This window comes from Rhynchophorus ferrugineus, unplaced genomic scaffold (genome assembly GCF_030347505.1).
Source record: "Rhynchophorus ferrugineus isolate W39M unplaced genomic scaffold, kcgeb_rfMv2 rfM1, whole genome shotgun sequence".
Lineage (NCBI taxonomy): Eukaryota > Metazoa > Arthropoda > Insecta > Coleoptera > Curculionidae > Rhynchophorus > Rhynchophorus ferrugineus.
The window spans coordinates 54830742-54858183 of record NW_027472580.1 but is presented as its reverse complement, the minus strand read 5'-3'; the positions used below and the strand labels follow the sequence as shown (position 1 = coordinate 54858183).

At 30.2% G+C, this 27442-nt stretch overlaps 3 protein-coding genes across 4 annotated transcripts in view; 1 reads left to right on the top strand and 2 right to left on the bottom strand.

The window, feature by feature from the left end:
- The window catches only part of tzn (hydroxyacylglutathione hydrolase tenzing norgay), a 249104-nt gene that overhangs the window by 136376 nt on the left and 85286 nt on the right, over window positions 1–27442 (top strand). The gene's annotated exons all lie outside the window — the stretch shown is intronic.
- On the bottom strand, window positions 17–18679 carry LOC143198449 (uncharacterized). Of its 2 annotated transcripts, none has more exons than XM_076407663.1 (11): window positions 18599–18679; window positions 8219–8461; window positions 7985–8161; window positions 7811–7932; window positions 7519–7704; window positions 2835–2880; window positions 2713–2774; window positions 2432–2659; window positions 916–2380; window positions 401–797; window positions 17–307 (listed from the first exon to the last, which is right to left on the bottom strand). In XM_076407663.1, the coding sequence occupies exons 1-11, from the start codon at window positions 18599–18601 to the stop codon at window positions 87–89; spliced, it is 3150 nt and encodes a 1049-aa protein (XP_076263778.1). In that variant the 5' UTR covers window positions 18602–18679; the 3' UTR covers window positions 17–86. The 2 variants fall into 2 exon arrangements, with proteins under 2 accessions (XP_076263778.1, XP_076263789.1); XM_076407674.1 differs by having other exon boundaries at window positions 7985–8143.
- The window catches only part of LOC143198423 (uncharacterized), a 128126-nt gene continuing 127897 nt past the window's right edge, over window positions 27214–27442 (bottom strand). Inside the window, 1 exon segment of the mRNA XM_076407622.1 lies at window positions 27214–27441. Coding sequence (XP_076263737.1) covers window positions 27422–27441 — 20 coding nt within the window. The 3' untranslated portion in view covers window positions 27214–27421.

Here is a 27442-nt window from a genome sequence, read left to right as displayed (position 1 = left end):
TAAAAATAAAACAACATTATTGAAGAAAATGTAAAAATTGACTTATATTAATATTATAATATATATACCAATATTTTTTCACAATATCATATCTTACTTATAAATTCTTGTCCGTTATTGGAGCTTCCTTCTGTGCTCATCATGTTTGGCACTGCTCTTTTGTGTCCTAAAATATTGTCATACATGTTCATATCATTCCAGTCTTCAGCTTCTCTACGGTATTCATCGAAATTGTCTCTAACATTTATTAAGTTAGGAGATGCAACGTTTACATCTTCATCCGTTGGTTGATCTTCAGTAGCTGATTCTAAAATGTATTTTAGTGTATATATTGGTTAACAAAATTAAGATATAGGTGCAATTTTTGTGTGGCGTAATTATAAGTTATTAATAAAATTACCTTTCTTATTAAGTGATTCTTGGACACTGGTTTTGAGTTTTCTTTTCCTTAAGGATTCATTTATTACTTCCGATATTAGTTCGAATTCTTGTTTCATAAATTCTTCTTTCTCTTCGTCTGAAAGTTCTGCAAGTTTATCTTCAAGACTTTCAAATGGACCTCCTGTTTTATTAAGCCAGTATGAGGCCTTAATAAAAGAATCAAATGGCACTCCATTACTTTTCTGTACTGGTGTGGAATTTTTTGTGTTTTCAGTATTTTGTGTGGCTTTCACCATATTCCCATCAACAGTTTCAGGTTCAAGATTTTTATTCAGAGGTGTTCCTACTATTGACTCTTCATCTTCCGGCTTATAAAATTGGATTTCTTCAACTTCTTCGTCCGTTAAAGTTGACCACTGAAACAATGATTTCACCGTTGATTTAATTGTTGAATTTTTAGTTATCACTCTGTTTTGATTTTATTTTATAATAAATTGTATCGCAGATGTAAGAAAGTGTTATTGGTATACTTACATCTTTATGCATTAAATTTTTGATATCTTCATTATTTTTATTATGTTCATCAGTAGCTTTTGATAGAACATCATCTAAATTTAACTTATCTTTATTTTTTTCCAAAGCTTCATTGAATTGATTAATGTCTAGGGCATCTCGATTTTCAGTTTTGTCTTCATTATTTCTAAGAGTATCTTGTGAAATAGCATCAGAGTTTTTAGTATTAATTTCTTCTAATGAATTATCGTTTAAATCATCTCTATTTGGCGGATCAGCAGATTTTGTCAAGGATTGTGCTTTTAAATTTGCTGGTGTACTAGTCATCGTTGGTACATTAAACTCTATTTCTGTCATTCCCACTAATGTATTATCAGTAAAATCTTCAATATTTTCTTCATGAGCAGATTTTTCCATTGATTCTATTTTAAGATCATCAAGTGACGCAGCAACCTTTTCTTTATCGCCCTGCATGGATGGTGGATGTACTATGTAAAATGGTGTAGTGGTTAATTCGTCTGGATTCATCATTCCTAACATTTTAATAGTTGTTGGAATTGAAGCCTGTGAAGTTGGGGTAGTAGTTGCCTGGGTAATAAATTCTGTAATATATTCTGTACTTGGCATATCAAATAGAGTTGTAGATTGTGTTACTTCTGTGGGCTTCAACGTAATACTGACACTTTCAGAAAGCTTTGAAGCTTTTTCGGTACACGTACATTTGTCGTGAAATTTCTTTTTAATGTGTTTTGAAATGTGTTTCTTTGATAATTCTTTAGAATCCTCACCCCACTTTTCTTTTGATTCTTCACTAGAATCTGAATATTTAGCGTTCTTGTTAACAATTTCGGTAGGATCTTTTTGTTCATTCAAACTAACAGTCTTGCGTTTAGTATTAATCTTTAATGGAATGACATCATGAGAAAATTCACTTTCCCTATTGAAGAATTCATTTGGACTATCTTCATTAAATTGTAGATTGAAATCATTGTGAGGTTGTTGGGAATCACCAACTATTTGGTTCTGTACGAGAGTATTCCCATTTCCAGCAATTATTCCACCCTGAGAACCAGCTAAGGAGCTAACGAATGTTCCATGTTGATTGGGAGCTATATTTGGTGGTATGTTATGGTTGAACGAAGATACTTGAGAACTTGCAGTAGCATGACTATTTGTTTGACCAAATCCGCCATTGTATCCTGGACCAGTAGGATGTACTAGTCCAGCTTGAGCTGTAGCATGAGCCCCATTTTGTCCAAACATTCCAACACCACCATTCATATTAAAACCAGCGTTAAAACCTTGAGAACTAGCGTGAGCACTATTGTGTGTATTACTATGACCAAAATCTGGTTGGTTATATACGGGAACATATTCATTGGGAGGGCCAATATTTTTATTTAATCTGTGAGTGTGTGTGATTGTATGCGTATGGCTGAATCCTTTAGAATGGATATGAGGTTCAGCAGACTTCTCACCAAGCGGGCTAAAATGAAATTAATTATATTTTGAGCACATCCAAAGCAATATTATTTACCTATGTATTTCTATATTGTCTAAGTCATTCCATTTGTTTTTGTTACCGTATCCGGACTGATAAAAATTATCATCAGCCACTGGCAAATCAAACATATTTTTCGCGTCTTCTTTCAATTTCTCATTAATATCTTCCAATTTATGAACTGCGCGTTCATAATCGGGGTATGGCAGATAAGGTTTCTTTTCATCTTCGTCACCTTCTTCATCTTCCTCATCTAGTTTGCATCTAAAATTGTTTTCTAGGAATATAAAAAGTATGTTCTCTAATATTATATTTACCCAACAGTTTCATCTGGTTTCGAATTAGTGGGATTGTCTTCTTGTATATTATCTAGTTGTGCCTGTAAAATTCAGCGGTCATACTAATATTGTTTTTAATATGTTAATTTTAGTAAACTTACTCTAGCTTGCAATTCAAATGGCATTTCCTTAAATTGAGATCCGTCACTAAAAATAAAATATGAATTCAAAACCAACTCAAATTTAATTTTATTTTATATTTAGGGTTTTGTAGTATTTGAATTACTATAATTGGTATTTTAAACGCCTGGTGCTGAGGTATTTTGTAGTTAGTATTTCAAATACAATCAATAACAATGTTTGTGCTCATCAGGAGCTGTAGAGATTGTTTTCTGTAGTAGGTCATTCCCCAACCAGATGCGGTTTGTCTGATAGTACACTTAAAAATTTAATGTTCATGAAGTTGATAAAATTCTTCTTATACTGATTAATAGGCTAGGCTGGATTTGTTCTACTCTATTTACATAACCGAACATCTGACTGTATTTTGAGTTTTAGATTTCAAATACATGTCTTAAAAATTGTATTTCGTATTTTAAACACTCCTAGCATTTATATTATATTTTAGGTGGATAGATACGTTTTTAGCGTCCGATAAAAAAGATGCCATTTATAAATAACTAGCGACCCGCCCCGGCTTCGCACGGGTGCAATGCTGATACTAAATTAAATACACTACAGAAAAAATATGAACGTTGTATATAAAAACATAGCGGCCCGCTCCGATTTTGCACGGGCATAAAATATATATGCCTATGTCACTCAATGAAAACATGATTAAAATCGATCCAGTATTTTTGGTTCATTCATTACTGCCCTTGGCCTGCACGCATTAAATTTGGAGTAAAACAATTCCTCTTCCCCTATACTTACTATGAAGATTTCCTGCTATCTTTGGAATATCTAAATTCATACAATTTTTATTACATTACACATTTTTAAACGCAAATTTTAAATTTGTAATATCTCCGAAAATATTTGTTTAATTTACATGCTGTAAGGAACCATATTGATCTATATTAATTGCACACTGTATTTAAGGTACTTAATTCGATAAGGATTAATGCCGTATTGCTTAAAATAGCTTCGTAAATAAGCCATTTTCTCACGTAAAAAGTAAACAATAAAAATGGTTAATGTGGGTTATCCCTAAAAGATAAACATATACCATCGCGGACTTTTTTGTAGACCTTTTTATGGTGTACAATACTGTAGTACATTAATTTGATCTAACTCGTAGGGTTAGGCAGCGTTTTTGCTAATTGCTAAATAAGCCTAAAAAATAGGTTAATTTACGACATCACGTTAGAAACCTCTAAAATTAGCAATGTTGCCTTAGTATATTATGCATGTATTATACATATAAACCTTCCTCTTGAATCACTCTATCTATTGAAAAAAACCGCATCAAAATCCGTTGCGTAGTTTTAAAGATTTAAGCGCACATAGGGATATAGGGACAGAAAAGGCGACTTTGTTTTATACTATGTAGTGATATAAAAATTGTCTTCTGTAAAAGACTTGACTTTATAAGCAACCTTGAAAAATTATTTCGCGCCTTCCACTAACTAAATGGCACTCCAATTGTTAGTTCTTGTCTGTTTTATTGAATTTTGAAATCGCTGTGCTAAAACCCTCGAGGGTATTTGATTGGTACACTTGAATGTCTATTACCTAGTTTCTTGTCGTTTTTTCTTGCGTTTCCAATTTTGTCATTTTTATGTGGGTATAACATAGAGAAAAGTTTCCTTTAGGTTTAACATGTTTTTTCTTCGATCTAAGAAGTGCTCACGGATGCACAGAAATCAAAGAAATGAGGCATCGTTTTGCTAATAAGAATCCAGCTCTAATTTAACTGGATTAAGCATTAAACAAATTAATGAGTGTTATCGTGTGCGCCACCAACATTTTATTGATAAATTTAAACTTACTACTTCTTCACAGGCAGATATTTTTACTTTAATTGGGTTTTTTATTTCAATTAACCAATGAAACGTCGGAGTGATGCTAAGTCTGGCAATTAAGTTGTCACGATATCACGTGATACATCTACGTCGGTAGCAGTTGCTTACAAAGGATATTTATGTATTTTTAAAGTACACCATAGCAAACGAACGATGCGAATCTTTTCTTCAGAGTCTCCTGTTGTTTCTCTATTACTTTTTGATGGAAAATGCCATATCGTAAGATTGGACATATGTCAGCAATATAACCTTCAAATATTTTATGAGTTTTGGACGTAGCAAGAGCCACTATATCAGGAATATTATTTAATTTAAAGTATTAGAAATATGATGTGCATCGATTAATTGTAATTGGTATGTTTAAGCATTAAATTATTTTTTAGCAGAATCCTGCTGATGTTGCTTCCTTATTAATAATTATTTAAAGCTTATACCATATAAAGATAAAAAATTAGACTGATTTGCGTATAGCATCAAATGATAAAAGCACTTTCAGCGTGGTTTCGTTATTACATAATAAACACTTAATTTTTGACAAAAAATGGGCCGTTTTAATCTTTTTTATTTATTTTAGAATATTGATATTTAAACTTTATAACATTATTGTACTGTACAATGCTGGGGTTTCCGTAGTTGTCATTGTTATTAGTCACAAGTCTTGTGGTTGCGAACAGATCTCTATCTTACTTTTTCACATGAAAACTAGAAAGTTTACACTGGAATGAAATAATTGCAAAATTGAGATTGTATTATTGATATATATGATTTCACTAATTTTATTAAATATGATATTTCAAGCTTCATTCGATATTATATGCAAAGGTCAAGCAACATTTATTGTGAGTAAATAAATCTATAATAGATAGTTATGGAAGACAAGCGTTTGTTTAAATCATTCTGTCTTCCTTTACCAATATTATAGGTACTATGATACAATAAACTGATATAATACATGTAAAATGAACTGGGTCTCCTTTAGCTGATGTACTATTGTACTGGGTTAAAGTACTACTGCAGCGAAGAGTATAGTGGAAGAGGTTGCTAAACTTAAAGTCTCATAAATGAAATAAGTATATCGCGAAGATTACAATTACAAAAAAGTTGTATCTCATTATCGGATAAACTTTCTAAAAGGAGGACCACTTTAAATTTAACAAAAAAGCTTTTAATGTAGTCTATCCAAAATAGTAGGGAACTCACGTCATCATGATGTTAATGTATTGCCTATTGCAGTTTCTAAATTCGTTTTAATATCAAACAATATTTTCATTCTCATTTTGTTGTTTGCTAGTTAAAAATGTTTTGAACAAAAAAATTTAACTTCAAACACATTAACTTTTGACTTCAAATACATTAACATAGATAATTAACACAAAAAAAACGTTTTAAAATAACATATGTACATAATAATCGTTGTAATAACTAAATAAAAATAAAGAAAAGCCTTCTACTACACGTATTTTATATTTTGCTATATACGCACAGTTTTGCTTAATTGCTACCTAAACCTATTTATCTATTTTCAATATTATTTTAACTACTACCAACTGATCACTTGGTAGTAGGTGCCGAGCAACAAATTAGATTTGTTTCGTTCGTAATTTAATGTTGTGTATATGTGACAAAATTATATTATTATTGTTTGGCCTCGGCAAAATAATCGAATAAAAAAATATTTAGATAATCGGTGCATAATTGACCGAGAATACGGCGAAGATACATAAACAAAATATACAGCCAAACATAGAACCTCCTCCTTTTTTGAAGTCGGTTAAAAAAGAGATAACATGATATGCTGGAACATGTAACTGAATCAGCCCACCAAACTCGCCTGGTTGTCAAGCGTTTGCAAAATTCTTAAAAACATTAATTATATGCAAGTATTGTTTTGGCGCTTTGCTTTATAATTTTTTATATTTCAAAGTCAAAATGAATTAAAACTCAAAATTGGTACGCTAACATCCTATGTTTTGACGTTCTGTCAAATTCTTCAACAAGTTCAAGTTAATTCAACAAGTTTTTCTGATATCTTAAGTATTTTAGGTCCTCAGCGACAAATATTTATAAAAGTTACTAATATAAATAGAAACCAACAACGTTCAGCAATTTTTACTATCAAGTCCTTGTTATGTAGGTAAAAATGAGTTTATTAGTAATTTTATTTATTGTTCACTTCTTTAAACTTACTATTCATTTCTTAAAAACATGTTTATTATTCATGTTGCTGTTGTTGTAATTACCGAAAGACAGATAACTACAAGACTAATTGGTGACTAAATAATAAATGACTGTAATCTAAACAGGTGTTTTTTAAAACTTTTCCTTGCATTGCCTCCAATTTCGCTACTCTCAATTACACTTAAACCTTTCACAAAATTATGGATAGACAAGTATCTGATACGATGTAGCAGAAGATATAACATTTATTGAAAAATTCTCAATATTCACAACTATTGTACATTGTGGTGCAAAAGATATATTGGAATTATATCTAAACTTGCTAATAAGCTTAATAAAAGAAAATATTAATTACCTTGACCGCTCCATTATGGACTAATTAGTGACTAAAAATTAAATGATTGTAATCTAAACAGATATTTTTTTACTTTTCCTTACATCGCTTCCATTCCGCTATTCTCAATTACACTTAAACTTTTCATAAAATTTTGGATAGACAAGTGTCTCATACGATATAGTAGACATTATAACATTTATTGAAAAACTCTCAATATTCACAATTCTTGTACATTATTGGGTAAAATATATGTTGGAATTATACCCAAACTTACTAATAAACTTAAAAAAAGAAAATATTGATTACCTTGCTGGCTCCCTCATTGAATTTTTCTCATTCATCGGTTCACTCTCTCTTCCATAATATGGATAAGGCGAACCGTAATTACCATAATAATTCGGATAATATTCGTGTTGGTGTTTCGGTTCCTTCTTCTTCTTCTTCTTTTTGGTCGGTTCTGGATTTGCTGATTTGGCTTCGAAATCTTTCATACTATTTCGAATATAAGTGAGGTTAGATAAATATTATAACTGGTTTAATATTATTCAAAATTATACATTTCCAATATTATGAATTTAAAGACATAAAATTATCTTACTCTGCAATATCGTCGTCTCCATTTCTTAAAACTCCACTATTGCTATGGGCACCAAAACTGTTCATGTTCCACATATTTTGTAACACACCAAGCGATTCTTGTTGTTGACCCCAATGTTGCAGCTGTGAAATTATATGTCTGTATTCTAATTTTATGATTGGCATCAAAACATACCTGAGGTTGGGAGTTCATTCTAGCAAACATTGTTTGATCTACTATCTGATGATCTTCAGTATCACTGTTTGTGAAATCAAATTTTTGTTGAACCTCCAACGCATCTGAGGATCTTTGAAATGTGTGCTTATCCATTTCAGGTTGATTTGCTGCCATTTGCTGCGTTTCATGATTATGCTATCAATCAATTGTAGTATAATATCTTCAGTTTTCGTAATAAAGCCTTTTACTTACCATTGGTATATTCATGGTTAAATCGCGAATCTTTCGTGCATGAACGTTGTATGGTACATATCGACGAAATTGATTCTTCGACAGAGCAGATGCCGTCTGGATTTTGTTGTGAAGGGCATTTGAAATCAACTTCGTTCGAAGATGTTGAGCTTTCGCTAATGTTAACAGGAGGTGAGGTAATATAAACAATGAGATGGTAGGTAATATACCATAAGTCCATAAAACCAACTGTGAATATAATCTCTGTGAATAAAAAGTATAATTTTTTATTATTTGAACATAATTTTATTTTGAACATTTTGTTGTTTGAACAAGTTGTTCAGAAAAATAAAGTACATTGTATTTTTAAGTAAAATATTATATAATTATTTTTTTATAAAGTTACGTTATAAAGTTAAATATTTTTTTATTATTTAATTATTACATGGTTACTAGTCGTTCACGACTAACCTACAATTTGTCTTTATGATAACTTAAATCTAGGTATATAACTAAGAGGATCCATCGGCCCTATCTCAGTCTCTGGTGAAATATTCTTTATACATGTAACTGCTGTATTTTCTATTATATGTACCTCACTAGACAATACTATACAAGATCAGATGGTTTGATTCTTTTGAGTCTGTATCCTGTTCTGGTGGTATCCAAAAGCAGCAATAGTTCAATGTTCTCATGAGAGTCTTTCTCATGCCCCCTTGCAATTCTCTTGATTTCTTCTGAAGGTCTCGATGTAGGTAATCAGTCCTATAGTATTTGGGTGCGCCCACAATACCTCTCGGGACTTTGTTCTGAAAAATTTGTATTTTGTTTATGTTACTCTTTGCAGAACATCCCCATAATTGAACTCCGTATGTCCATATAGGTTGCAGTATTTGCTTATATAACATAACAGAAATTTATTATGTACTGATAATTGCGATTTTCTTCCAACTAGCCAGTACATTTTCCTATATTTCAATTCCAGTTCTTTTCTTTTCTTGTTTATATGTTCCTTTCAGCGAAGTTTTGCATCAATATTCATTCCGAGATATTTAGCGTTGTTGCTATATGGAATGATAGTATTATTTAATGTTATAGGTATTGATCAAGTTGGTGAGTTTTATAATTAAATTTCCCTTTCCTTTAATTTAAATTCCCTTTCTTGGTAGTTTTTGCAGTAATTCTCCTGTTATTAAATCGTAGCCTGGTGATTTCCTGGGTTTAATGTCAGTGTTCTGTTTTGTTGCCATATTTTTCGCAATTTTCGTTTTTCAGGTACCATTTCCTTCACTTCTTTTGGATAATTAAATCCTTTAATTGTACTCTTAATTTCTGGAGTATTATTCCAACCAGCTTGTTGAATATCTACTACGCTTTATTTTTCAGCTTTAAAATTTAACTGTTCAGTTTTCTTGAGGGGTACGTTTAGTTGAATTCGTTTGTTCAATTCTTCAGAAAATCCTTCCCAGTCTCTTCTCTAGTTTGTTAACGTTGGGTTCTTTCCTTTCTTATTATATTTTCTTATTATATTACGCGAGAATCACTGGCGTATGATCTGAACATAGCTCAAAATTTTCTTCGACTTTTATATAGTTGGATGTTATGTTTCTTACTGTGAAAAAATCTAACAGGTCTGGGGTTTTCTCTTAATCAGTCGGCAAATAAGTTGGTTTTCCAGTTGACATGCAACTACATCTTAGTTCAGCAGCTGCTTTATGCAATTCATTGCCTTTAGTTGTTGACATTCTGGATTCCCGTTTTGTATTTTTTTCATTGAAATCACCTCCAATTATAAATTTTTCCCCCAGGTTCCTTAGGACATTAAAATAATTTTCCTTTTTTTGATTGTCTCTTATTATTATTGTACGTGGAGGTATGGTATGATAAAGTGTATATCCTCTAAATTTTATAAAAGATTCAATATCTATTTTTTGCATATCTAGGAATACTTGTAGGGTAGCGTGATGTTAGTGAAATCCATTCGCATTCCAAATTGCTATTCGAGTATTTTTATTTGCCATTTCTGGTTTTTCGGGCCACAGGCCTAATGTTTTTCGTTTCTATTTTTTCGATCCTTTCGGAAAAATATTCGATAATTTTTTCCTGTATGTCCAAATTTGCTATTAGTTTAAATAGCAATTCGTAGGTGGTTGCTTCATCTTGCTTTATGTCTCTTTGGTTATTTTGACTGATACTTTAGGAATAAGTGATTTCACCATTCTTTTCATTGTTTCTTGATGTTTAACTTGAGCTACTCTATTTCTCCTCTCTTGTTTTTTTTAGCAACTACACATCGTCTATAGCTTCATTACAATTTGCACATTTCGCTTTAGCTTCTTTGGGGTTTCTACACTCTGTGGTGATATGTTTGCCTGAACATTTTACACATCTAGGTTCTCTTCTGCAGAATTTCTCTCTGTGTTCATGAAATTGGCATCGTTTGTATAGCGGTATTAAGTACGACTTTTATTCCAACCCGTAAAATTCTTTTAATGCGAAAAATGTTTTTTGCGCCCATATCATGTTCAAAGGCTAACATAAATAGGGGTAATGGCTTATTGTGGACTAAAATTTCTCCTTTGTTATTTTTTGTCCTTTCTTTTTTTAATTTTTGTTTTAATATTTAAGCATTTAAGCCCATTTTGGTTTAGTTCTGCGATACTTTTTTCAGTTTTAGCTGTTTATGGAAGCCCTCTTGTCATAACTTTGATGTCTCTGCTTTGCTTTGCTTTCAGCAACTCTAGGCAATCTGTTATTTTCATTAATGTTTTACGACATTCGGCGTTCAATTTTATTTGTCCATTGTTTAGTACCGTTTCTTTGAATACTGTATAGTTGGCCCTCAGTGTTTCGTAAAGCAAGTCAAAGTCGGTAACATTACTTACGACACTTGGGGGTGGCCTGGGCATTCTAATTTCTTTATTTTGTTCATTGTTTTGTTTTATTTTAGTTGCTGCAGTGAAGATCCAGCGAGTTATTTACTTTCCTTTTCTTATTTTTAACCGTTATATAGCCTACTTCTTTCTGCAATTCTTCTTCATCTGTTTCATATGTTAGAATTAGACTGCTTTTGTTGGCTTGGTGGATTATCATTGTTTTGTCCTTGCCCTCAGAGCTTTGATTATTTCCCGCTCTCTTGCGCCAACTTTTCGTTCATCCACGCATTGTGGAGTACCTGTTCGTTCTGGGTCCTAGTTGTGATCTCTAGATTCAAAACTGCAATATGTGATACTTTGCCTGATGTCGATATTTCCATTTTATCTGTTTTTGTGCAGTGTTCTTCTCCATATTTTTTTTATGTATATGTTATTTTTATTTTTATGTTTCAAATTATCCTATGCTACCTTTGTGGTCCAGATGTTGAGTTTTCGACCTTTTATGGCATTTTGCATTTATTTTCTACTGTACTGACCTTTTTTCCGATCGCACTTTCACTTTTTATTTTAAATCCAGTCTTTAAAGTGTTATTGTTAAAATGTGCCGCTTTTGTGACACAGATGTTACACTTTTGTTTCGTTTCACTGACCGTCTCTCTGGACACGTCTTTACTCTGTGAAAGTCCAACGCCAACTCATTAAGTTAAATATGATTAATTTTAACTGATGGCACTTGATATAATTTTCTCTCAATAAATGTTGAAGGACCACTGATGATCACTAGTTGCTTAACGACAGTGGATATTTTTACTTTAATTTTAGTCATTTTAGAATGGTTTTAAAGTCAACTAAAAGTGTCCTTATTAATATGATATATAGTGAATTGTTTAGATTTTGTATGTTCTTTGAGAATACTTTCTAGGGTAATTATAAATAATTGATATACTTTCTCAATGCTCGGGAAATCTGTCTAATTCTCAATTAATGCGCTGTTGTTAGTATTGTAGATTATAGAATATTCTTCAGAAAATATCACTATTATTAAAAAGCGACAGGAGCTGTTGTTGCTTCAATAATTCTTTAATAATTTTAAATAATTTTCTTGGATTGCATTCCATCTTTTGCCCAAACTGTTGCCATATGGATCTTTCTATCCGGTCTTTGATTGTGTATGTGTTATGCATTATATTAAGTGTGTTGTAAGTTCACATATGATAGCAGGATGAAAATATCGATATCGTATTAAAGTAAAAGTAAATCAAGTGTTCACAATTAATTTTAATTAACTTTTCTTGGTACTTTAAATATTTTCCTTTTTCGAGTTGTGGCATTTTATAGAAATGAAAATTTATAACATTGCTAATTCAACAAATACTTTAATGATAATAAAACATTATAATGTACAGTAATTCTAAAGAACATTTGCACAAAAACAGTCATTATCATGGCGATGACTGAGACATCTGGACATAGGTTTGGTTTATATTCATATACATTTAAATCGTCAGTGCTGTTTTGTGTCGCCGTTCAACAGGTCTTCTTTCCACAAAGTAAAATTATTTTAAAAGTAAATTAAACTGTAATTGTTTAAAAGCTTTCATGTTTCATAACTGGCCCAGTTGGTAGGATTTCGGAGAGATCATGTGGCTGTTCTCTTTTGAATTCATTCCATTAACCCCAAACAAATTAAATATCAAGAGCAGAAGCCAGGTTGGCATTGGATTGGCAATTGTGAAGTCATAAACCGTTGATTGAAAGTGTTGTCAAAGATTCCTAGCAATGAACTACTCCAATTAGGAAACATTCAAGCATTAAAAAACACCCCTAGTTTGTGGATTCTCGATACAAGCCTTATTATTCATGATGTAAGACCATCAAAGCTCAGTTTCTCAGCCGTAGACTACTGGAATTCTGAAGTCACCAAAACCCATTTCAAAAGATTTGAAAGTGCCATTTCAAAGATTTCATTCAAAGTCAAACTGGCAGATGAAGGCACAAGCGATACTTGTATTATGAATATTTTTACACTTATACCAATAACATTAATATATAACAGGAATATAATACATATATAGAACTACAACAATGCTATTAATATTCATATATTTATTATTAAAAATTATTTATTAAAATGTAATATACTTGTTAAAATTAAAAACATCCATCTACTTTTTTTAAAAAAGTTTTGATTATTTATTACTACCAATGTCTATTGAATCATATACCTCTTGTTCAATAAACAAGAGCGGCTAGCCTTAACGTACTCATTGTTGATCTTAAATAATTTTGATATATAATTTATATATTATTATAATAAATAATTTCAATGTTAAAAACCTGCTCTTACAACTTATCACAATTATGAAGAATATTTCAAGAATTATTACATTAAGATTATCTTACAGCTTGTATTTCACAATAAATTTTAAAAATTCAACAAAATCATTCGTCACAAAATAAGTAATGAAAAATTCTATGCTAATTTTAAATGATACTTAATAACTGATTGATAATTGTTTCCAACATATTATTATTTATTGTACAATTTTGTCGTCCCTACTGCCTAAACCACTGAAAGGAAACCCTTAATAGTTCTTAACACTTCATTCACTACATCTTAAATCAAATACAAATACACCAATTTTCAGAACAACCAGACCGTATTAGTCCCACGATTTAACACCTATTACTTGATCAAATTTTTAAAGGTGTGTATGTAACCATGGTCATGGTTCCGTTTTATCAGCTTTCAGTAGTAATATAATTAGTTGTGCGTTTACATTGTAACTTCGCCCGCCAGTTTATCTTTCATGATCTTCTGAACTTCTTCTTTTCGTTCTGCCTTTACTCAAATTTTTATGATATAGCTTGTACGACCTAAGTTTCACTGATACCAATTTCCGATTCTCTACGGCTGAAGAACTGAGCTACTTCACTGTGCCTTTTGTTGTCGGACACCCTGAACTGCAAGCTTCTGTCCAAATTTCACTAAACTCACACCTTGAACTTGATTCTTCTGCCAGGAATTTACGGACAAGGTGTGTTATCCAAAGTGAGGATATTTCCTAATTTCAATAATTCATAGATAGGGATGTTTTGAGCAACTTCAATTCACCTTTGGTGACCTTAGAGTCTGATCTGCGATACTTTTGCGCGAACTCTAATAAATTATGTTAAGGAATAGTTTGAGTAGCTGCGGAACGATTACCAAACCATTTTCAACACTGACCAGAGCACTACCCTTTCCATTTTTATTGATACTGTTTGGTAGTATTTTGTCTTAATATTTACTATATTTTAGTAAATAAAGTCGATTTTAATTTAACAAGGGCTGTGTTTGTTGAATGTTAATATAGATAACGATAAAATTAATACTATAGTTGTTTCTAGATATTTGTTTATATAAAGCTATTGTTTTACGTTTCATTATGATAATATTTTGTGCAAGGAGACATTTTTATCACCCAGAAAAGTTTTAACAGTAAAATGATGTTTTCCATTATATCAACCAAAATATCAATATACTTTTTAAGATTATTTAAATTTTAATGACATCACTGATGTGAATCGATGATTCTAATGGAAATATCAATATTTTTACCAAATTGCATATTAATAAAATTAGTCTGAATTATTGAATATTTTCTTCCGCAGAACTAAAGTAACCAAAGAATTTGAGCATTCTTATGAATATTTGAATTTAATATAATACATTAAGATATACATTAAGTTATAAATTAATTAAATATAACCAATTATTTAAAATATATATGTGTCTATTTTATTAACACATAGTTTTTGATTATAACATACGCGTATCAATTAATATTCGATTCATAAGCACTAAATTTACTTAATAATAATTCATGGAAGAGGTCCTGTAGTCAAGTAGCATTGGCATAATCATTATGAGCGACGCAAGTATATGTCAAGGACCTAGGAATTACTTAGTAGTAAGGAAATTAGTACCATACGATTTGAAAATCAGGGCAAAGGCAGAAGTGATTTCTGCATAACATTGTTACTGGACAAAAGATCGGTTTGTTACAATACATATAATTCTAAATCAATATTTTATTGAATATTTTAAAATGTATTCACTTCTAGTAATTCTATGAATTTAGCAGTTAAATATGATAGAAAGTTTTAATCGAATAAGAAACGCCAATGGTTATATTTTAAAATTAAGTATGTCAACATAAAATTGTTTAGTTCATTCAAAATATTACGCTTTTTCCATTATTCAACTTCCAATCATTCAAATCAAAGCTATTAATATAATTTGCTAATAATGCTAGTGCTGAATATTCACTGTAAAAACTTATATAGGAAAACGCCTCCTATAAAAATAAGGGTGGTAGCTGCTAGAGATAATCAGGAGAAGGCTACAAGATTTGCAGGCCACCTCGAGACAATGTTTCAGCCTCATAGAGTGGATGAGATTAAATCATTACCCTGTGCCATTGGACAGGAAAGGGTGAAAATTCTATTTGTCACTCTAAATGAAGTTAAAATATAATAACAATATTAACGCAAAAAAAGGTTCTGACCTTATTACCGGAAGATATTAAGGAAACTTCCAAGAGAAGCACTAATTTAGATCATAAACCTAATAAATGCTTCATTGAGACTACAATATGTACCACAACTGTGAAAGGTGGCTGAAGTAGGGGTGTCGAAATTACGATTATAATTACGAAAAATATCGATCGATCGATAAATATATAAGATATATCTAAATTTTAAAGGAAAAATGAAAATATTGATATATCGACCCCTCTTTATTCTTTATTTTTTATCAAGGCAGGCTTTGAAACAGCTTAATCATGATCTTTTAGAATATTGCGGTTGGTGATTTAGTATTCATGACCCGTAATCATTTGTTTCAAAATTTCTCTGTTAATTCATGAAAAATTGTTTTTTAACCGATGTTTAGCTCCGTAGCAATCTTGGAGGAATTGAATATATCGTTCTATTTCGATATTTGTAAGAATTTGATCGATTTTTTTGGACGATCATCGATATTTTCAGAACGAAAATGAACAAGCCAATTCTGATACTGGTGTTTACTGAAAGGTATTTCTATTCGAAAGTAAAAATGAAAAATATAACGTTATTTACTTAATATTTATTACTAGAAATATGTGACTTTAAAGTATAATATAATGTATTATACTTTTATAAAAATAATATTAAATTATTAAAACATATTATTAAAGCCAAAACACTAGACTATGTTTCCTATCTATGTCCTTCTAATTTTTAATTGATTTGCTCGCCACATTAATTACTGATTAGAGCATCATAAATACCTGCATCCGCTTACCTACTTACGCATATTATATTATAATACGAACAGGAAAACGTATACAAACGAGTGCAGTTGTCGAAAACTAGTAAGAAGCAATTATTACGGTATACTTTTTCCGTAGATATTAAATTCAAATAAAATATTTCTAGGAATTGATACCTTGGGTAGCTACTTCCTGATACTTGCTGATTACAACGTCAAGCATATTATTGATTTAGGTTAATTACACCGAAATATTTTGCAGCTATTAACGGTACTTAACGAGAACAACTTCACATATACATTAACAATAGGTCAGCTTATAGCACTTCCGCAGTATTTTGAAAAGTAATAAAATAAATAAAATAATAAGTGAAAGTAACGTAACTGTTCATTGTAAACAAGATAATTTGAAAATGTTATTGAAGGATTGCGGCAGAAGTAAACTTCTATTTGAGTTGGAGAAGGATTATTGAAGCTAAGAGAGGACCAACTGAAAACCAGAAACTAATGACATGAGAATACTCTCAGGATAAACTTATTAATAATTTTTATTAATAAATAAAACTAGACTATCTCATAATAAATGGATAATTAAACAAGTAAAACATATATTTAATTTTAAAAATAATCTCAAAAGATCAAGTTTTTAGTAACATTAAGAAGATAAGATTACAAAGATCAAACTGTATAATGGAAACACCATGTTGGACAGAAGGAGTGCATAATCTTGGAATTGGCAAAATATAAAATAGCATTTGCTGCTCTACCCGAGCTACGTATTATTGGATCCGGAACAATATCCATTAACTTATTGAGTACCGATCACATTATTTTACTCTGGTGGTAACCAGCGATTAATCGGGCGTCAGTTTAATGGTTGACAAAAGCACGGCTCGATGTAATTCGTTTTCAGTAAATCAGATCACATAGCCGTTCTGACAGTCCACTTTTCGGTGCGAACATATATTGTATCCGTGTATGCAAACATACTAAAACAAGAGCAAATATGTCCTTTAAAAAAGATGACTTCTACAACCAAGAAGAGAAGAGTTTAAATATATTCCAGCAACTGACCTATCTATTCTGACTGAAGATTTTAATATATACACAGGTTCAGTCAGTTACCCTCGGTAGCCGAAATATGACAATCCCAGTCATGACAGTCCCAGGGTCTCTGTCATCCGCAATACACCAAATTTCCTAAACTTAAAGCAACGTCGGCAAAATATCATTTGGTACTAGTTGATCATCTTAGTTTACACAAAAAATCTAAGAATGGCGAGATTTAGTGAAGAGATGATAATGACGATGATGAATCATAAAGAAGTTTAATAGGTGCGATAAACGAAAAACTAAAAAACAAGAATTAAAAGTTATGGAAGGAGCTATATTTGCTATACTACATTTGAGTAACCAATGCATCTGATAAGGTTTTTCTTTTTATTATTAAACAATGTCCAAAGAATAAAACAGTGATTATACAGTGCTTTAATAAAAATAATATGAAATCATTTTAGGTGAGATTTATCTACATTTGGTGTTTTATCTAAGTGCTCATAACTAGGCTTAAAATTTCAGTTTTTAATCTATTAATAGATTGGACGATAGTCTCAGTTCTCAATAAAAAAATAAGGTGATTACTAAGCTTATGCAACTACTAAATAGTGTTTAAATATCGGTTTCTACTATCTATATCAAATATATAAATATTAAGAAAATGTTATAAAGAGAATTATTCTAAAATATATAATAAAAATTACCATAATAAATTTATATTCATTAAATATATTTTTTAAAGAAAACAAAATGTTGTTAAGAAACCATAAACTATTTAAGAATATTATGGCCATAAATCGAAGAAATTTCCACATATGGCGTGACAGATTGTGTTAAATCTAATAAAACAACTATGTATTTATGTTACCTAATAACTTTGACTCATTACATTTTCCCATAAAATTTTTATTGAATTTTTAGTTTTATATCTGTTACAACACAGTGTTATAAGAATTACAACTGAACTAAAATTGTCATAAAAATTGAAGAATTATGTTACTGTATTATCATTGTGCATTCCAGGACGATCTGTTAATAAGGGATTGGTGATTATTTTTTAAGAGTATTTTCTTAAAATTAATAATTTTATTAATTTCGATATTTCTAGATTGTTGATAAAAGTAGTAAGTCACTTGTAGATAAAATACGTTAAAAAAGTAATAGACAATTGCTTACCATTTTGATACGATATCAGCAACTACAAAACTACATTGAAACTACCAGTGTCCTATCATTGAAAACGATATTTGACCACTCCGTTATTGTTTTAAAATATTTGACCTAAAAAAGGTGCTGACCAGCACTTCAAACTTGTAAATAAATATATACTGCAAAATATTTATTAATTACTAAGTGCTATTAAATTTCTTCACGCAAGTATTGTTTTGAAAACAACCTGTTTAGAAGGTAATTAAGGGGACTACTGCGTTCTGAACGGATCTATCCACGAAAAACTTATATGTATAAAGCAATTAGTTGAAATAAATTACAGCGACATTCAAAGGGTTAACTTAAGGAACAAGAAGAATCCTAATAAAACTGTAAGTTAATTTCTAGGTATATACCTGAGAACATAATCAGGTATATTTATGTTATATTTAGATCAAAATTTTGTCAACAGGCTTTGTTGTTATTACTTGCATTTTTGTTGCAGTACGTTATTTGAAAAAATATTACTGTGAAATATAATCAAGTGCTCAAATAGGTATTTACGGTATATTGGCAACGTGTGGATTGGCGTCGAAGTTGTGAATGGCTGACAAATTAATAAATAATGATATGGTCATTCGAAAATAAGAATTTTTTTTTCTCTTTGTGATTCCACAATCTGCCCTATAGGCAATAAGTATTTCTTATGTCTATATTATATATACATGGCATGTAGAAAATCACTTCATTAAGCTATCTCCTGTATAAAATATTATCTTAATTAATTAGTCTTATTCTAAAGTCTATATATTTATTTGGTCTACGCACATCTCTATCACGTCGCATATTTAGCTGCTTAGCGAGTACGTTGGGACACTCTTTCGTAGTACTTCACACAAATACGTTGAATTACACTCGTTATAGGTTCTAGAGGAATATCACGTTGTATCACTTTATTTTAAATATAGTACGGAGCATCAACAATGGCACGCAACACCTTATTTTGGAACCGTTGAATGATGGATATATTAAGATTTGCTAACGGTACCCTATAGTTGGATTCCATATAACCAAATAGTATAGTCTTGAGTATAGACTCATATAGCAATACCTTGTTATCTAATGATAACTTGGATTTGCGCCCGATGAGCCAATACATTTGATATAATTTAAGTCCAAGTTTTTTTGGTTAGAGAGTATGTGCTTCTTCCTAGTTAGGCGTGGATTTAAATGCATACCAAGATATTTAACATACTCTGCTTGGGGGAGTTGACGATGATTGATATTCACTGGTAGACATGTTCTTTTATGCAGGATAAACGTTACATGGGTGGATTTTATTTTATTGGCTTTAATGTGCCATGTCTTCAAACATAATTGTATTTGCTCCAGGTGGGTGTAGGTTTATTGATACTGTGACTGGATCTTCATGGGATGTTAAGATTGCTATGTCGTCTGCGTTTGTTGCCACAGTAGTTATTTTTGTGGTGGGCAGATCGGCCGTATACAGAAGATACAGTACTGAGAAACTAAGTACTGAGTACTAAGAAAACTTAACAATGGACCCATTACACTAACTTGCGGAACTTCCGAATATATGGAATGTAATTCGGTATGTTTCTCGCCTTGATTTACAATAATATTCTATCAGTGAGATACGATTTTAGTAACTGATAGTCCGGATGAGGGAGAAGTTTCTTTAATTTAGCCTCCAAGCCCGTATGCCATACTTTGTCAAAAGCCTGGGATATATCTAGAAAGGCAGCCGAAAATCTTTTGGCATTTAGGTCAGTGTTTATTTTGTTTACAAGTCTATGCACTTGTTCTATAGCTCCGTGCTTATTGCGAAACCCAAACTGATGTTCTGGAATAATTTTTCTTTTTTCTATGATATAGTTTAGCTTCTTTATGTATAGTTTCTTTATAGTATCTTTCTAGAGCTTGGAGCGTATTGAAAATACGTCTTTACCCTACGAATGTTGGAACCGAACTAAATAAGGAATAGAGAAATATTTTCAAATATAATACTGCCTTAACCATTCCAAATAAAAGATATATGCTAATGATCAAGAAAATTGTGAGGTTTGTTTGGTTATAAATATTTATGACTGTCTCTGGAAAATGAACCAAATTGTTGTGTAGCGATCTTGAGGCATTTGGAATTTTACATCTTATTCTATTCGCGACCTACAAAATACCCAGAAAAATTATCTGAGATGTTAAAAACGTGTGGGGTGCCAGCAGCGACGTCCAGTAAATGATAACGAAGATCTGACAACTCCGAGTCGTTGATCTCGGATGTTATTTAAGGGTACCTTAATTCAATTGATTGTTCATTCCTTGTCACTGACCATCGTTCAGTTCAGACGTGCCACCATTGACTGTCCAAGCTTTGTGCTTTTTATTCCCTTTTATCTATTTGTATTTTATCAAATTTTATATTACTTCAATAAATAACGGCCACATCATGTAAACCATCACCGTTTTTTTTTGCAATTTACCTCTATTCATATAATATTCCTTTTCCAAAGTTGTGATTTGCGTTGCTTTAGTAAAATACCTTTTAAAAGTAACTTGAGAAGACATTAAATACAACTGATGCTTGGGGCCATAAAGAGAATAATTTGCCACATCTACTCACAATACTCTGATTCACGCAACATAACTCAGTTTATTAAAACTTGGTAGATAGAAATAAACGTTCAGTAGTTCTTTTGATATATAGATTCGAATTTATTTTCATTGAGATTTACATTAGAAATTGAAAACTGGCGATTTGTCAGTTGCCAATAGTGATAAAGACTGACTTGATTTTTGAAACATTTATCCTATTCTTTGAATGAAAACTAGCCTTATTCTAAGATAAATCAGAACGCAATATTTCATATATGCTAGTTCATTAATGTCTAAAAATTCTTCCTTCTCACAGTATATCATTTAACGATTTGGCATTATTAGTTTCCACACATCCTCATACAATAGCAACTGATTTTGCATGAATTTTGATTGAAGTGTTTAAGAAATGTTCTAAAGAAGATTACAATACATCTTAAATGTTCCATTGGAAATGAATATTGGGAATTGGGATGCTGTATAGTGTTTGGTAGTTTTAGTAATGTTATTTTTAAACAATCCTCTACTCATTAGATAAAATTGATTGTTTGATTGATTACTGATATTCATTACAATTTTTTTTAAATAGGCGGAATGTTGCTTAAAGAAAAGGTCAGCTGTGATGTCATAGTGCTTGTAATCCAGTAAAAATTCTTTGTCTTAATTAAACCTTTTAATTTAAATGATTGCTTTAAAACATTTATACAAATATATTGAATAAATCAAAATAAAAATGATTTAAGTTAAAAGAAGACGAATCGTATTGAAAGGGACTCTTCTGTGAAACTACTCAGTTATAATATACGGCAAAGTCGAAAAAGCCTTGAAGTATATGCCATTTCCAAGAAAATATATTGATGAATTTGAATTTAGTCAAAAACTTGGTTATTTTGTAGCAAACATTGTGAAATTAATCAACTGACGTTTGAAATAGCTGTTCAAAATGTACTTGATGATTACAATATTGTTAAACGTGCAAATTTATTGAAAATAATAAGAATGAAAAAAATAGACAGACAAAATATCTATTAGATTATAGTTATATACTAAAGAATATGTAACATTATCGATAACCAATGAGGACCTTGGTATTTCATATTATTCTTATTATCCATATCAAACTTTAAGTCCAGAAGAGAAAGGAAAATTACGAACAATTAAATTAAAAGAAAATAGTATGAAATAAACATTTAAACCAAAGTATAATATATTTTACCTTTATTAAAAATACAATACTTTTAGTACATTTTACAACTTTTTTGTTACACATATAGGGTATAATGGGAGTAGATAATGTTTATAATTTAAATTATATACAATAAAATACATAAACAATAATTCAAGCCAATAGCGATGTTTAAAACTTTACTAAATATAAACACTAGTGGTTGAGATAATGGGGTGCCTTTAAATACAATCAAATAGTTTCCAAAACAAAAAAAAATCATCTTCATCATACGCGATACCGCGCGTTTAAGTTTACAGACTAAAATGCCAAAATTATACAGACAATTTTACTTCAAAAATCACCGAAAACTTAACAAAATACGACAACACATCATTCTAAAAACCGTGTTAGCTATTAAATAAACATTCCTAGTAGTGATCAAGAGAAAACATTAATTTGCAAAATGGACGAAAATCTAAAAATGCCCTTCGAAAAGCCAAAAAAGAAAAAAATTATATGATATAACACTCGTGCTGGGTCTAAAACTTCAAACTTTCTTCGCGTTTCTTCAAATAAAAGGGTATATTTCCTACTACATATCTTCAGTGCTTTCTATCGAGGCTATTATAAATCAGATTGATCAGGACCCAAACCTAGAAAAAAATATCAAATTTACTAAAAGTGTCGAATAGGTAAATGTACAGCAGAAAACAAACAACACTTTCTGCCAACTAATTCTTCTGAAGCGTTTTAATGTTTAATAAAAAATGGTTATATTTAACATTAAATTTTCATGAATAAGTTAAGAATAAAATATTTTATTTATATATATAATATAAATATTTTTGAAAGATATAGTCATCTAGTTGATCATCCATTAAATTATTTTTAACAATTTTAAATGAGTTCCTATTCGCTATAGTTTATCCATCAATACAGATGAAATAAATATAATTTCTTACTTGTAAAACGTCCATTTACTAATAACTACAATATAGCGCAAAACAAAATCAAAATTACTTTTCATTCAATAATAATTTCTTTTAATAGTAACCTAGGTATATAATACTCTTAGACTTTTACTGTTTTGATATATAAGTTGTCCATACATTATAAAATCACACGTCACATATTTATATGCTATTTCCTAAAGAATTTCTATAGATAGTGCTACTAATAAATATTTTGATTTAAACATTTCTAGAGTATTGAAATTTATTTTTGAAAAGTGTTCTCGATGTTAGTAATACGCTTGATAGTTAATGTTAATGTTTTTGTAATTTATAAAATTACATTAAACAATTTTGGATAAATGGAATGGATTTTTCTCAGCATGATCACTAATCTTATCTTTTGGCATATTTGGGCCGTACCCTTTCGAAAATTTACATACAGTAGATTTATAATAGCTATTACATGGTTAAGCAGTAACAACTTGTGAGTTGTAAAATCACACTTGATTAAAGACAATTATTTAATATTTATTGACAATATTTTAAAAATAATTTAAACTTCAATAACGTTATCAAAACGAATCCAATTAACCGGCTATCACGCTATTGTAATTAGCTATTATGGATAAAATTAGAAACACGAAAGTTTTTTGTTGAAACGAGCAAATGCCCATTTAAATTCTGACTGATTCAATGATACCGAAAGAATTGAAAGATGATTATTGTAGTTATATTATTGTAGAAATCAATTTCAGAAATGGAAGTTATCTCAGACCATTAGGGTAGTTGATTTTTTTTAAAGAGTTGCCAAAACAAGTGCTATATATAGAAATGTAATCCGAAAGCATCATTTTATGAAGAACAAATCAATATTTGTCGACCAATAATTTTTTGTTTCTTAAGGAACAGAGTGGATAATACTCAAATAGTATTCTTTGATCACAGTTTAGCCTGTTAAAAATATGTTTTATGCATAAGAAAACGTTTTATATGAACAAAGTAACTATTTTTTAAATAGAGTAATAAATAATTAAATTATTTTTATATTATATTGTGATTGGTGGTGAAAAATGAATTAATTTTGATAGTAATATTATAAAGAAACGGAGAAAATCCCACTAATTATAAAAATAAATGTATTAAATAAAGTTATAAAACTATTGGTAATTAAATATAATAATTATTTATAATTTTCGAAAAAAATATCAGACTTATCTTAGTAATTTCTTGATTGTTTATAAAAATATGTTATAAAGTGGAGTGAAAAGTAGCCTTAAACGTCAATCAAAATACATCAGTTAACAGTCTGCTGACATGCGAGACGGACTAAAAACCATTATTTTTCACTAATGAAGTTATAAAACTAAAATTTATCATCTGTTGCTTTATTGGTGTCATTCTTTATTAACTAACTCCAACAAACTAGTGCTGACGTATAAGAGAAAATATGATTTTCTTGTTTATAATTATCGTCTATATTTTTCTAATGATTATTAATTATTTACGTATATCTTTTTTATATACGTATTTTTTAAAATTTTAGGTATTTGATTTATAAATACAAATTGATATTTATGGATAATAAATAATTAGTTTTGTTGTTTGTTTTCTTTGTATGAATAATTATAATTAAGAATAACTATACATAAAAATACGAGATATTAACATATCGCTACATTATAAACTGAAAGATTAGATACTAGCATATAATACAAGCCACATTTATAAAATTCAAATAAGTTTATTTGCATTTGAATGTAAAACATTATGGTTTTCAAGTCTAAAGGCAGAAAAAAAATCACAACATGCAATAACACATGAACAATTATCAAAAAAAAATAAATTAAAAAAAAACATTTAATTGCAAAACAAATGTGCGTTAGAAATCCCTTGAGAAGCAAACTACACCTTTTTAGTTAAAAAAATGATGTGAATGATTTAGTTAACATGTCAGTTACAACCTAGCAAAAAATATCAAAATGTTATAGAAAAAATGCTGATATTATTTCAGGTTGGAATTTAGAGGTTAATAACGAGAAATATTTTTCCAAAATGGTGAAACATCAAATGCAAATAAAAATATCTGATTGTGACAGAATGAGAGTTTTAAAAGGTGGAGTTTACTCCGAAAAGAGACTTGCCGATCTAAATCAATCTATGAACCGAGCAGCCCAAAATCGTTTAGATATACCTGTGTTAATATTGGGTCTAGGAACAACTATTGCCGTTTTTGGAAACAAAATTATTTTATATTCAAATTGACATTATTAAATCTCAAATATTATTCTCTCTCTAATATTATCGTGTGGCATCTTTGGGGCGTACCCTTTCGAAGATTAGATACATACAGTAGATTTATAATAGCTATTACATCGTTAAGCAGTAAAAACTTGGGAGTTGTAGAATCACACTTGATTAAAGACAATTATTTAATATTTCTATTATACTTTACTATCATAGTTTACTAGTGCTATATATAGAAATGTAATCCGAAAGCATCATTTTATGAAGAACAAATCAATATTTGTCGACCAATAATTTTTTGTTTCTTAAGGAACAGAGTGAGTTGAATTTAAACAATATTTTAGTAAATGATTATATGAACACATTTATATCACATAGGTGCTTGCATGTGTTCGATACCTTTTCCCTTTATCTTTCTGACATCATGGCAATATTGTGTCGAAGTAATCTTTCATCCATCCACATCCGTATTTCAGAATTTCGAATTTGTGTGCCAATTAAGTTATGTTGAATCGATTTGAACAAGTGCTAATGAGAAGGCGTTGCCGAGAAGAGTCTTGTGAGTATGCCGGATGCAAATTCCAGTTGCATTAGTACATTCGTCACAATCTTGTAGCGTTGTCACATGAAAGGATGAAAGTTTCAGCGTCAGTCATAATCCATCCAGTATTTTTTAGAAAAATCGCTTTTTTTCTAGCAAGCAACGTTTTGTCTGGTATAAAATCACAAATTTGAAGCTGTTTGAAAGAGCATTTTCAGTTAATTGCATGTGGTAGCAATTTTCACTCTTTTTTATCTTTGCCATCGTCATTAACTGTTAAGCTATCTCTTTAACAAAGTTCTTTAACAATTTGAGCTGGGTTTTTGGCATGCAATTCATTATGTTTGAACTTTTTTGGCACTCCAGATTGTTCTTGAATTATTGAAATCAAAATCGACAACTGGAATATAATGGAGCATCATCTTCATAAGTTTAAATCAAACAACAACATTAATGAATATCAAAAATCAAATTTTGAGCGTTCCAGGATTAGCGTATTCATACTCAAAATTCAAACACAAAATAGAAAACTGTTATTTTATGTCAAAACCATTGAATTTAACAGTTTTTTACATTGATATTTCGTATTTTGACCGAAATATATCATTGAGCAAAAGACATGCAAGCACAAGATAATTGTTATCCGTAATTGGTTTAATTTTGCAGTTTAGTTTAGTTTTCATTCAGTATGTTCACAGTCTCCAAAATTTTACGCCATAATAAGGAATTTTTGTATTAACGATTTTCATAGAACATCATGTGGCTTTGATAAGATCGTTTTAACCCACATAATATTTGCAGCGATTTCATTCATATTCAAAAGATTGTAATTGTTCGATCATTTTAATTTTTATATCTTTAATATGTATGTTAAACATATTTCATATTGTTAAATATGTTAAGAATGGAGAATTATTTTGTCGTTGAATGAAATATTAAAAACAATACTTCTTCCTAGACAATATTAATTTTAAGTTCGCAACACGAATAATCATAGATTGACAGGACCTCGAATAATTTAGCCTACCCCAAAAAAAAAATAATTAAAAAAAAACTACAAAAAAATCAGACAATACTGAATTGCAACACTTAAATTTAATTTTGGTACCTCAAACGGGACCTGTGTTCCGACAATAAATTTTTCGCAAAAAATCCTATGTCGTTCTTTTCAAGTGTTCGTAACATCGTTCGATTGTGGGAGGTTTTGGGATGAGGTACAAGAGGAATCCAAGCCAGATTCGTCCAAAAGTTTAAGAATTTCTTTTTGTATATTCTTTGAGGACAGAACCCTCGGGCATTTAGCTAAAAATCCTTCGATGGTACCTAATTTACTAGCTCCAAGGTGGTCTTGT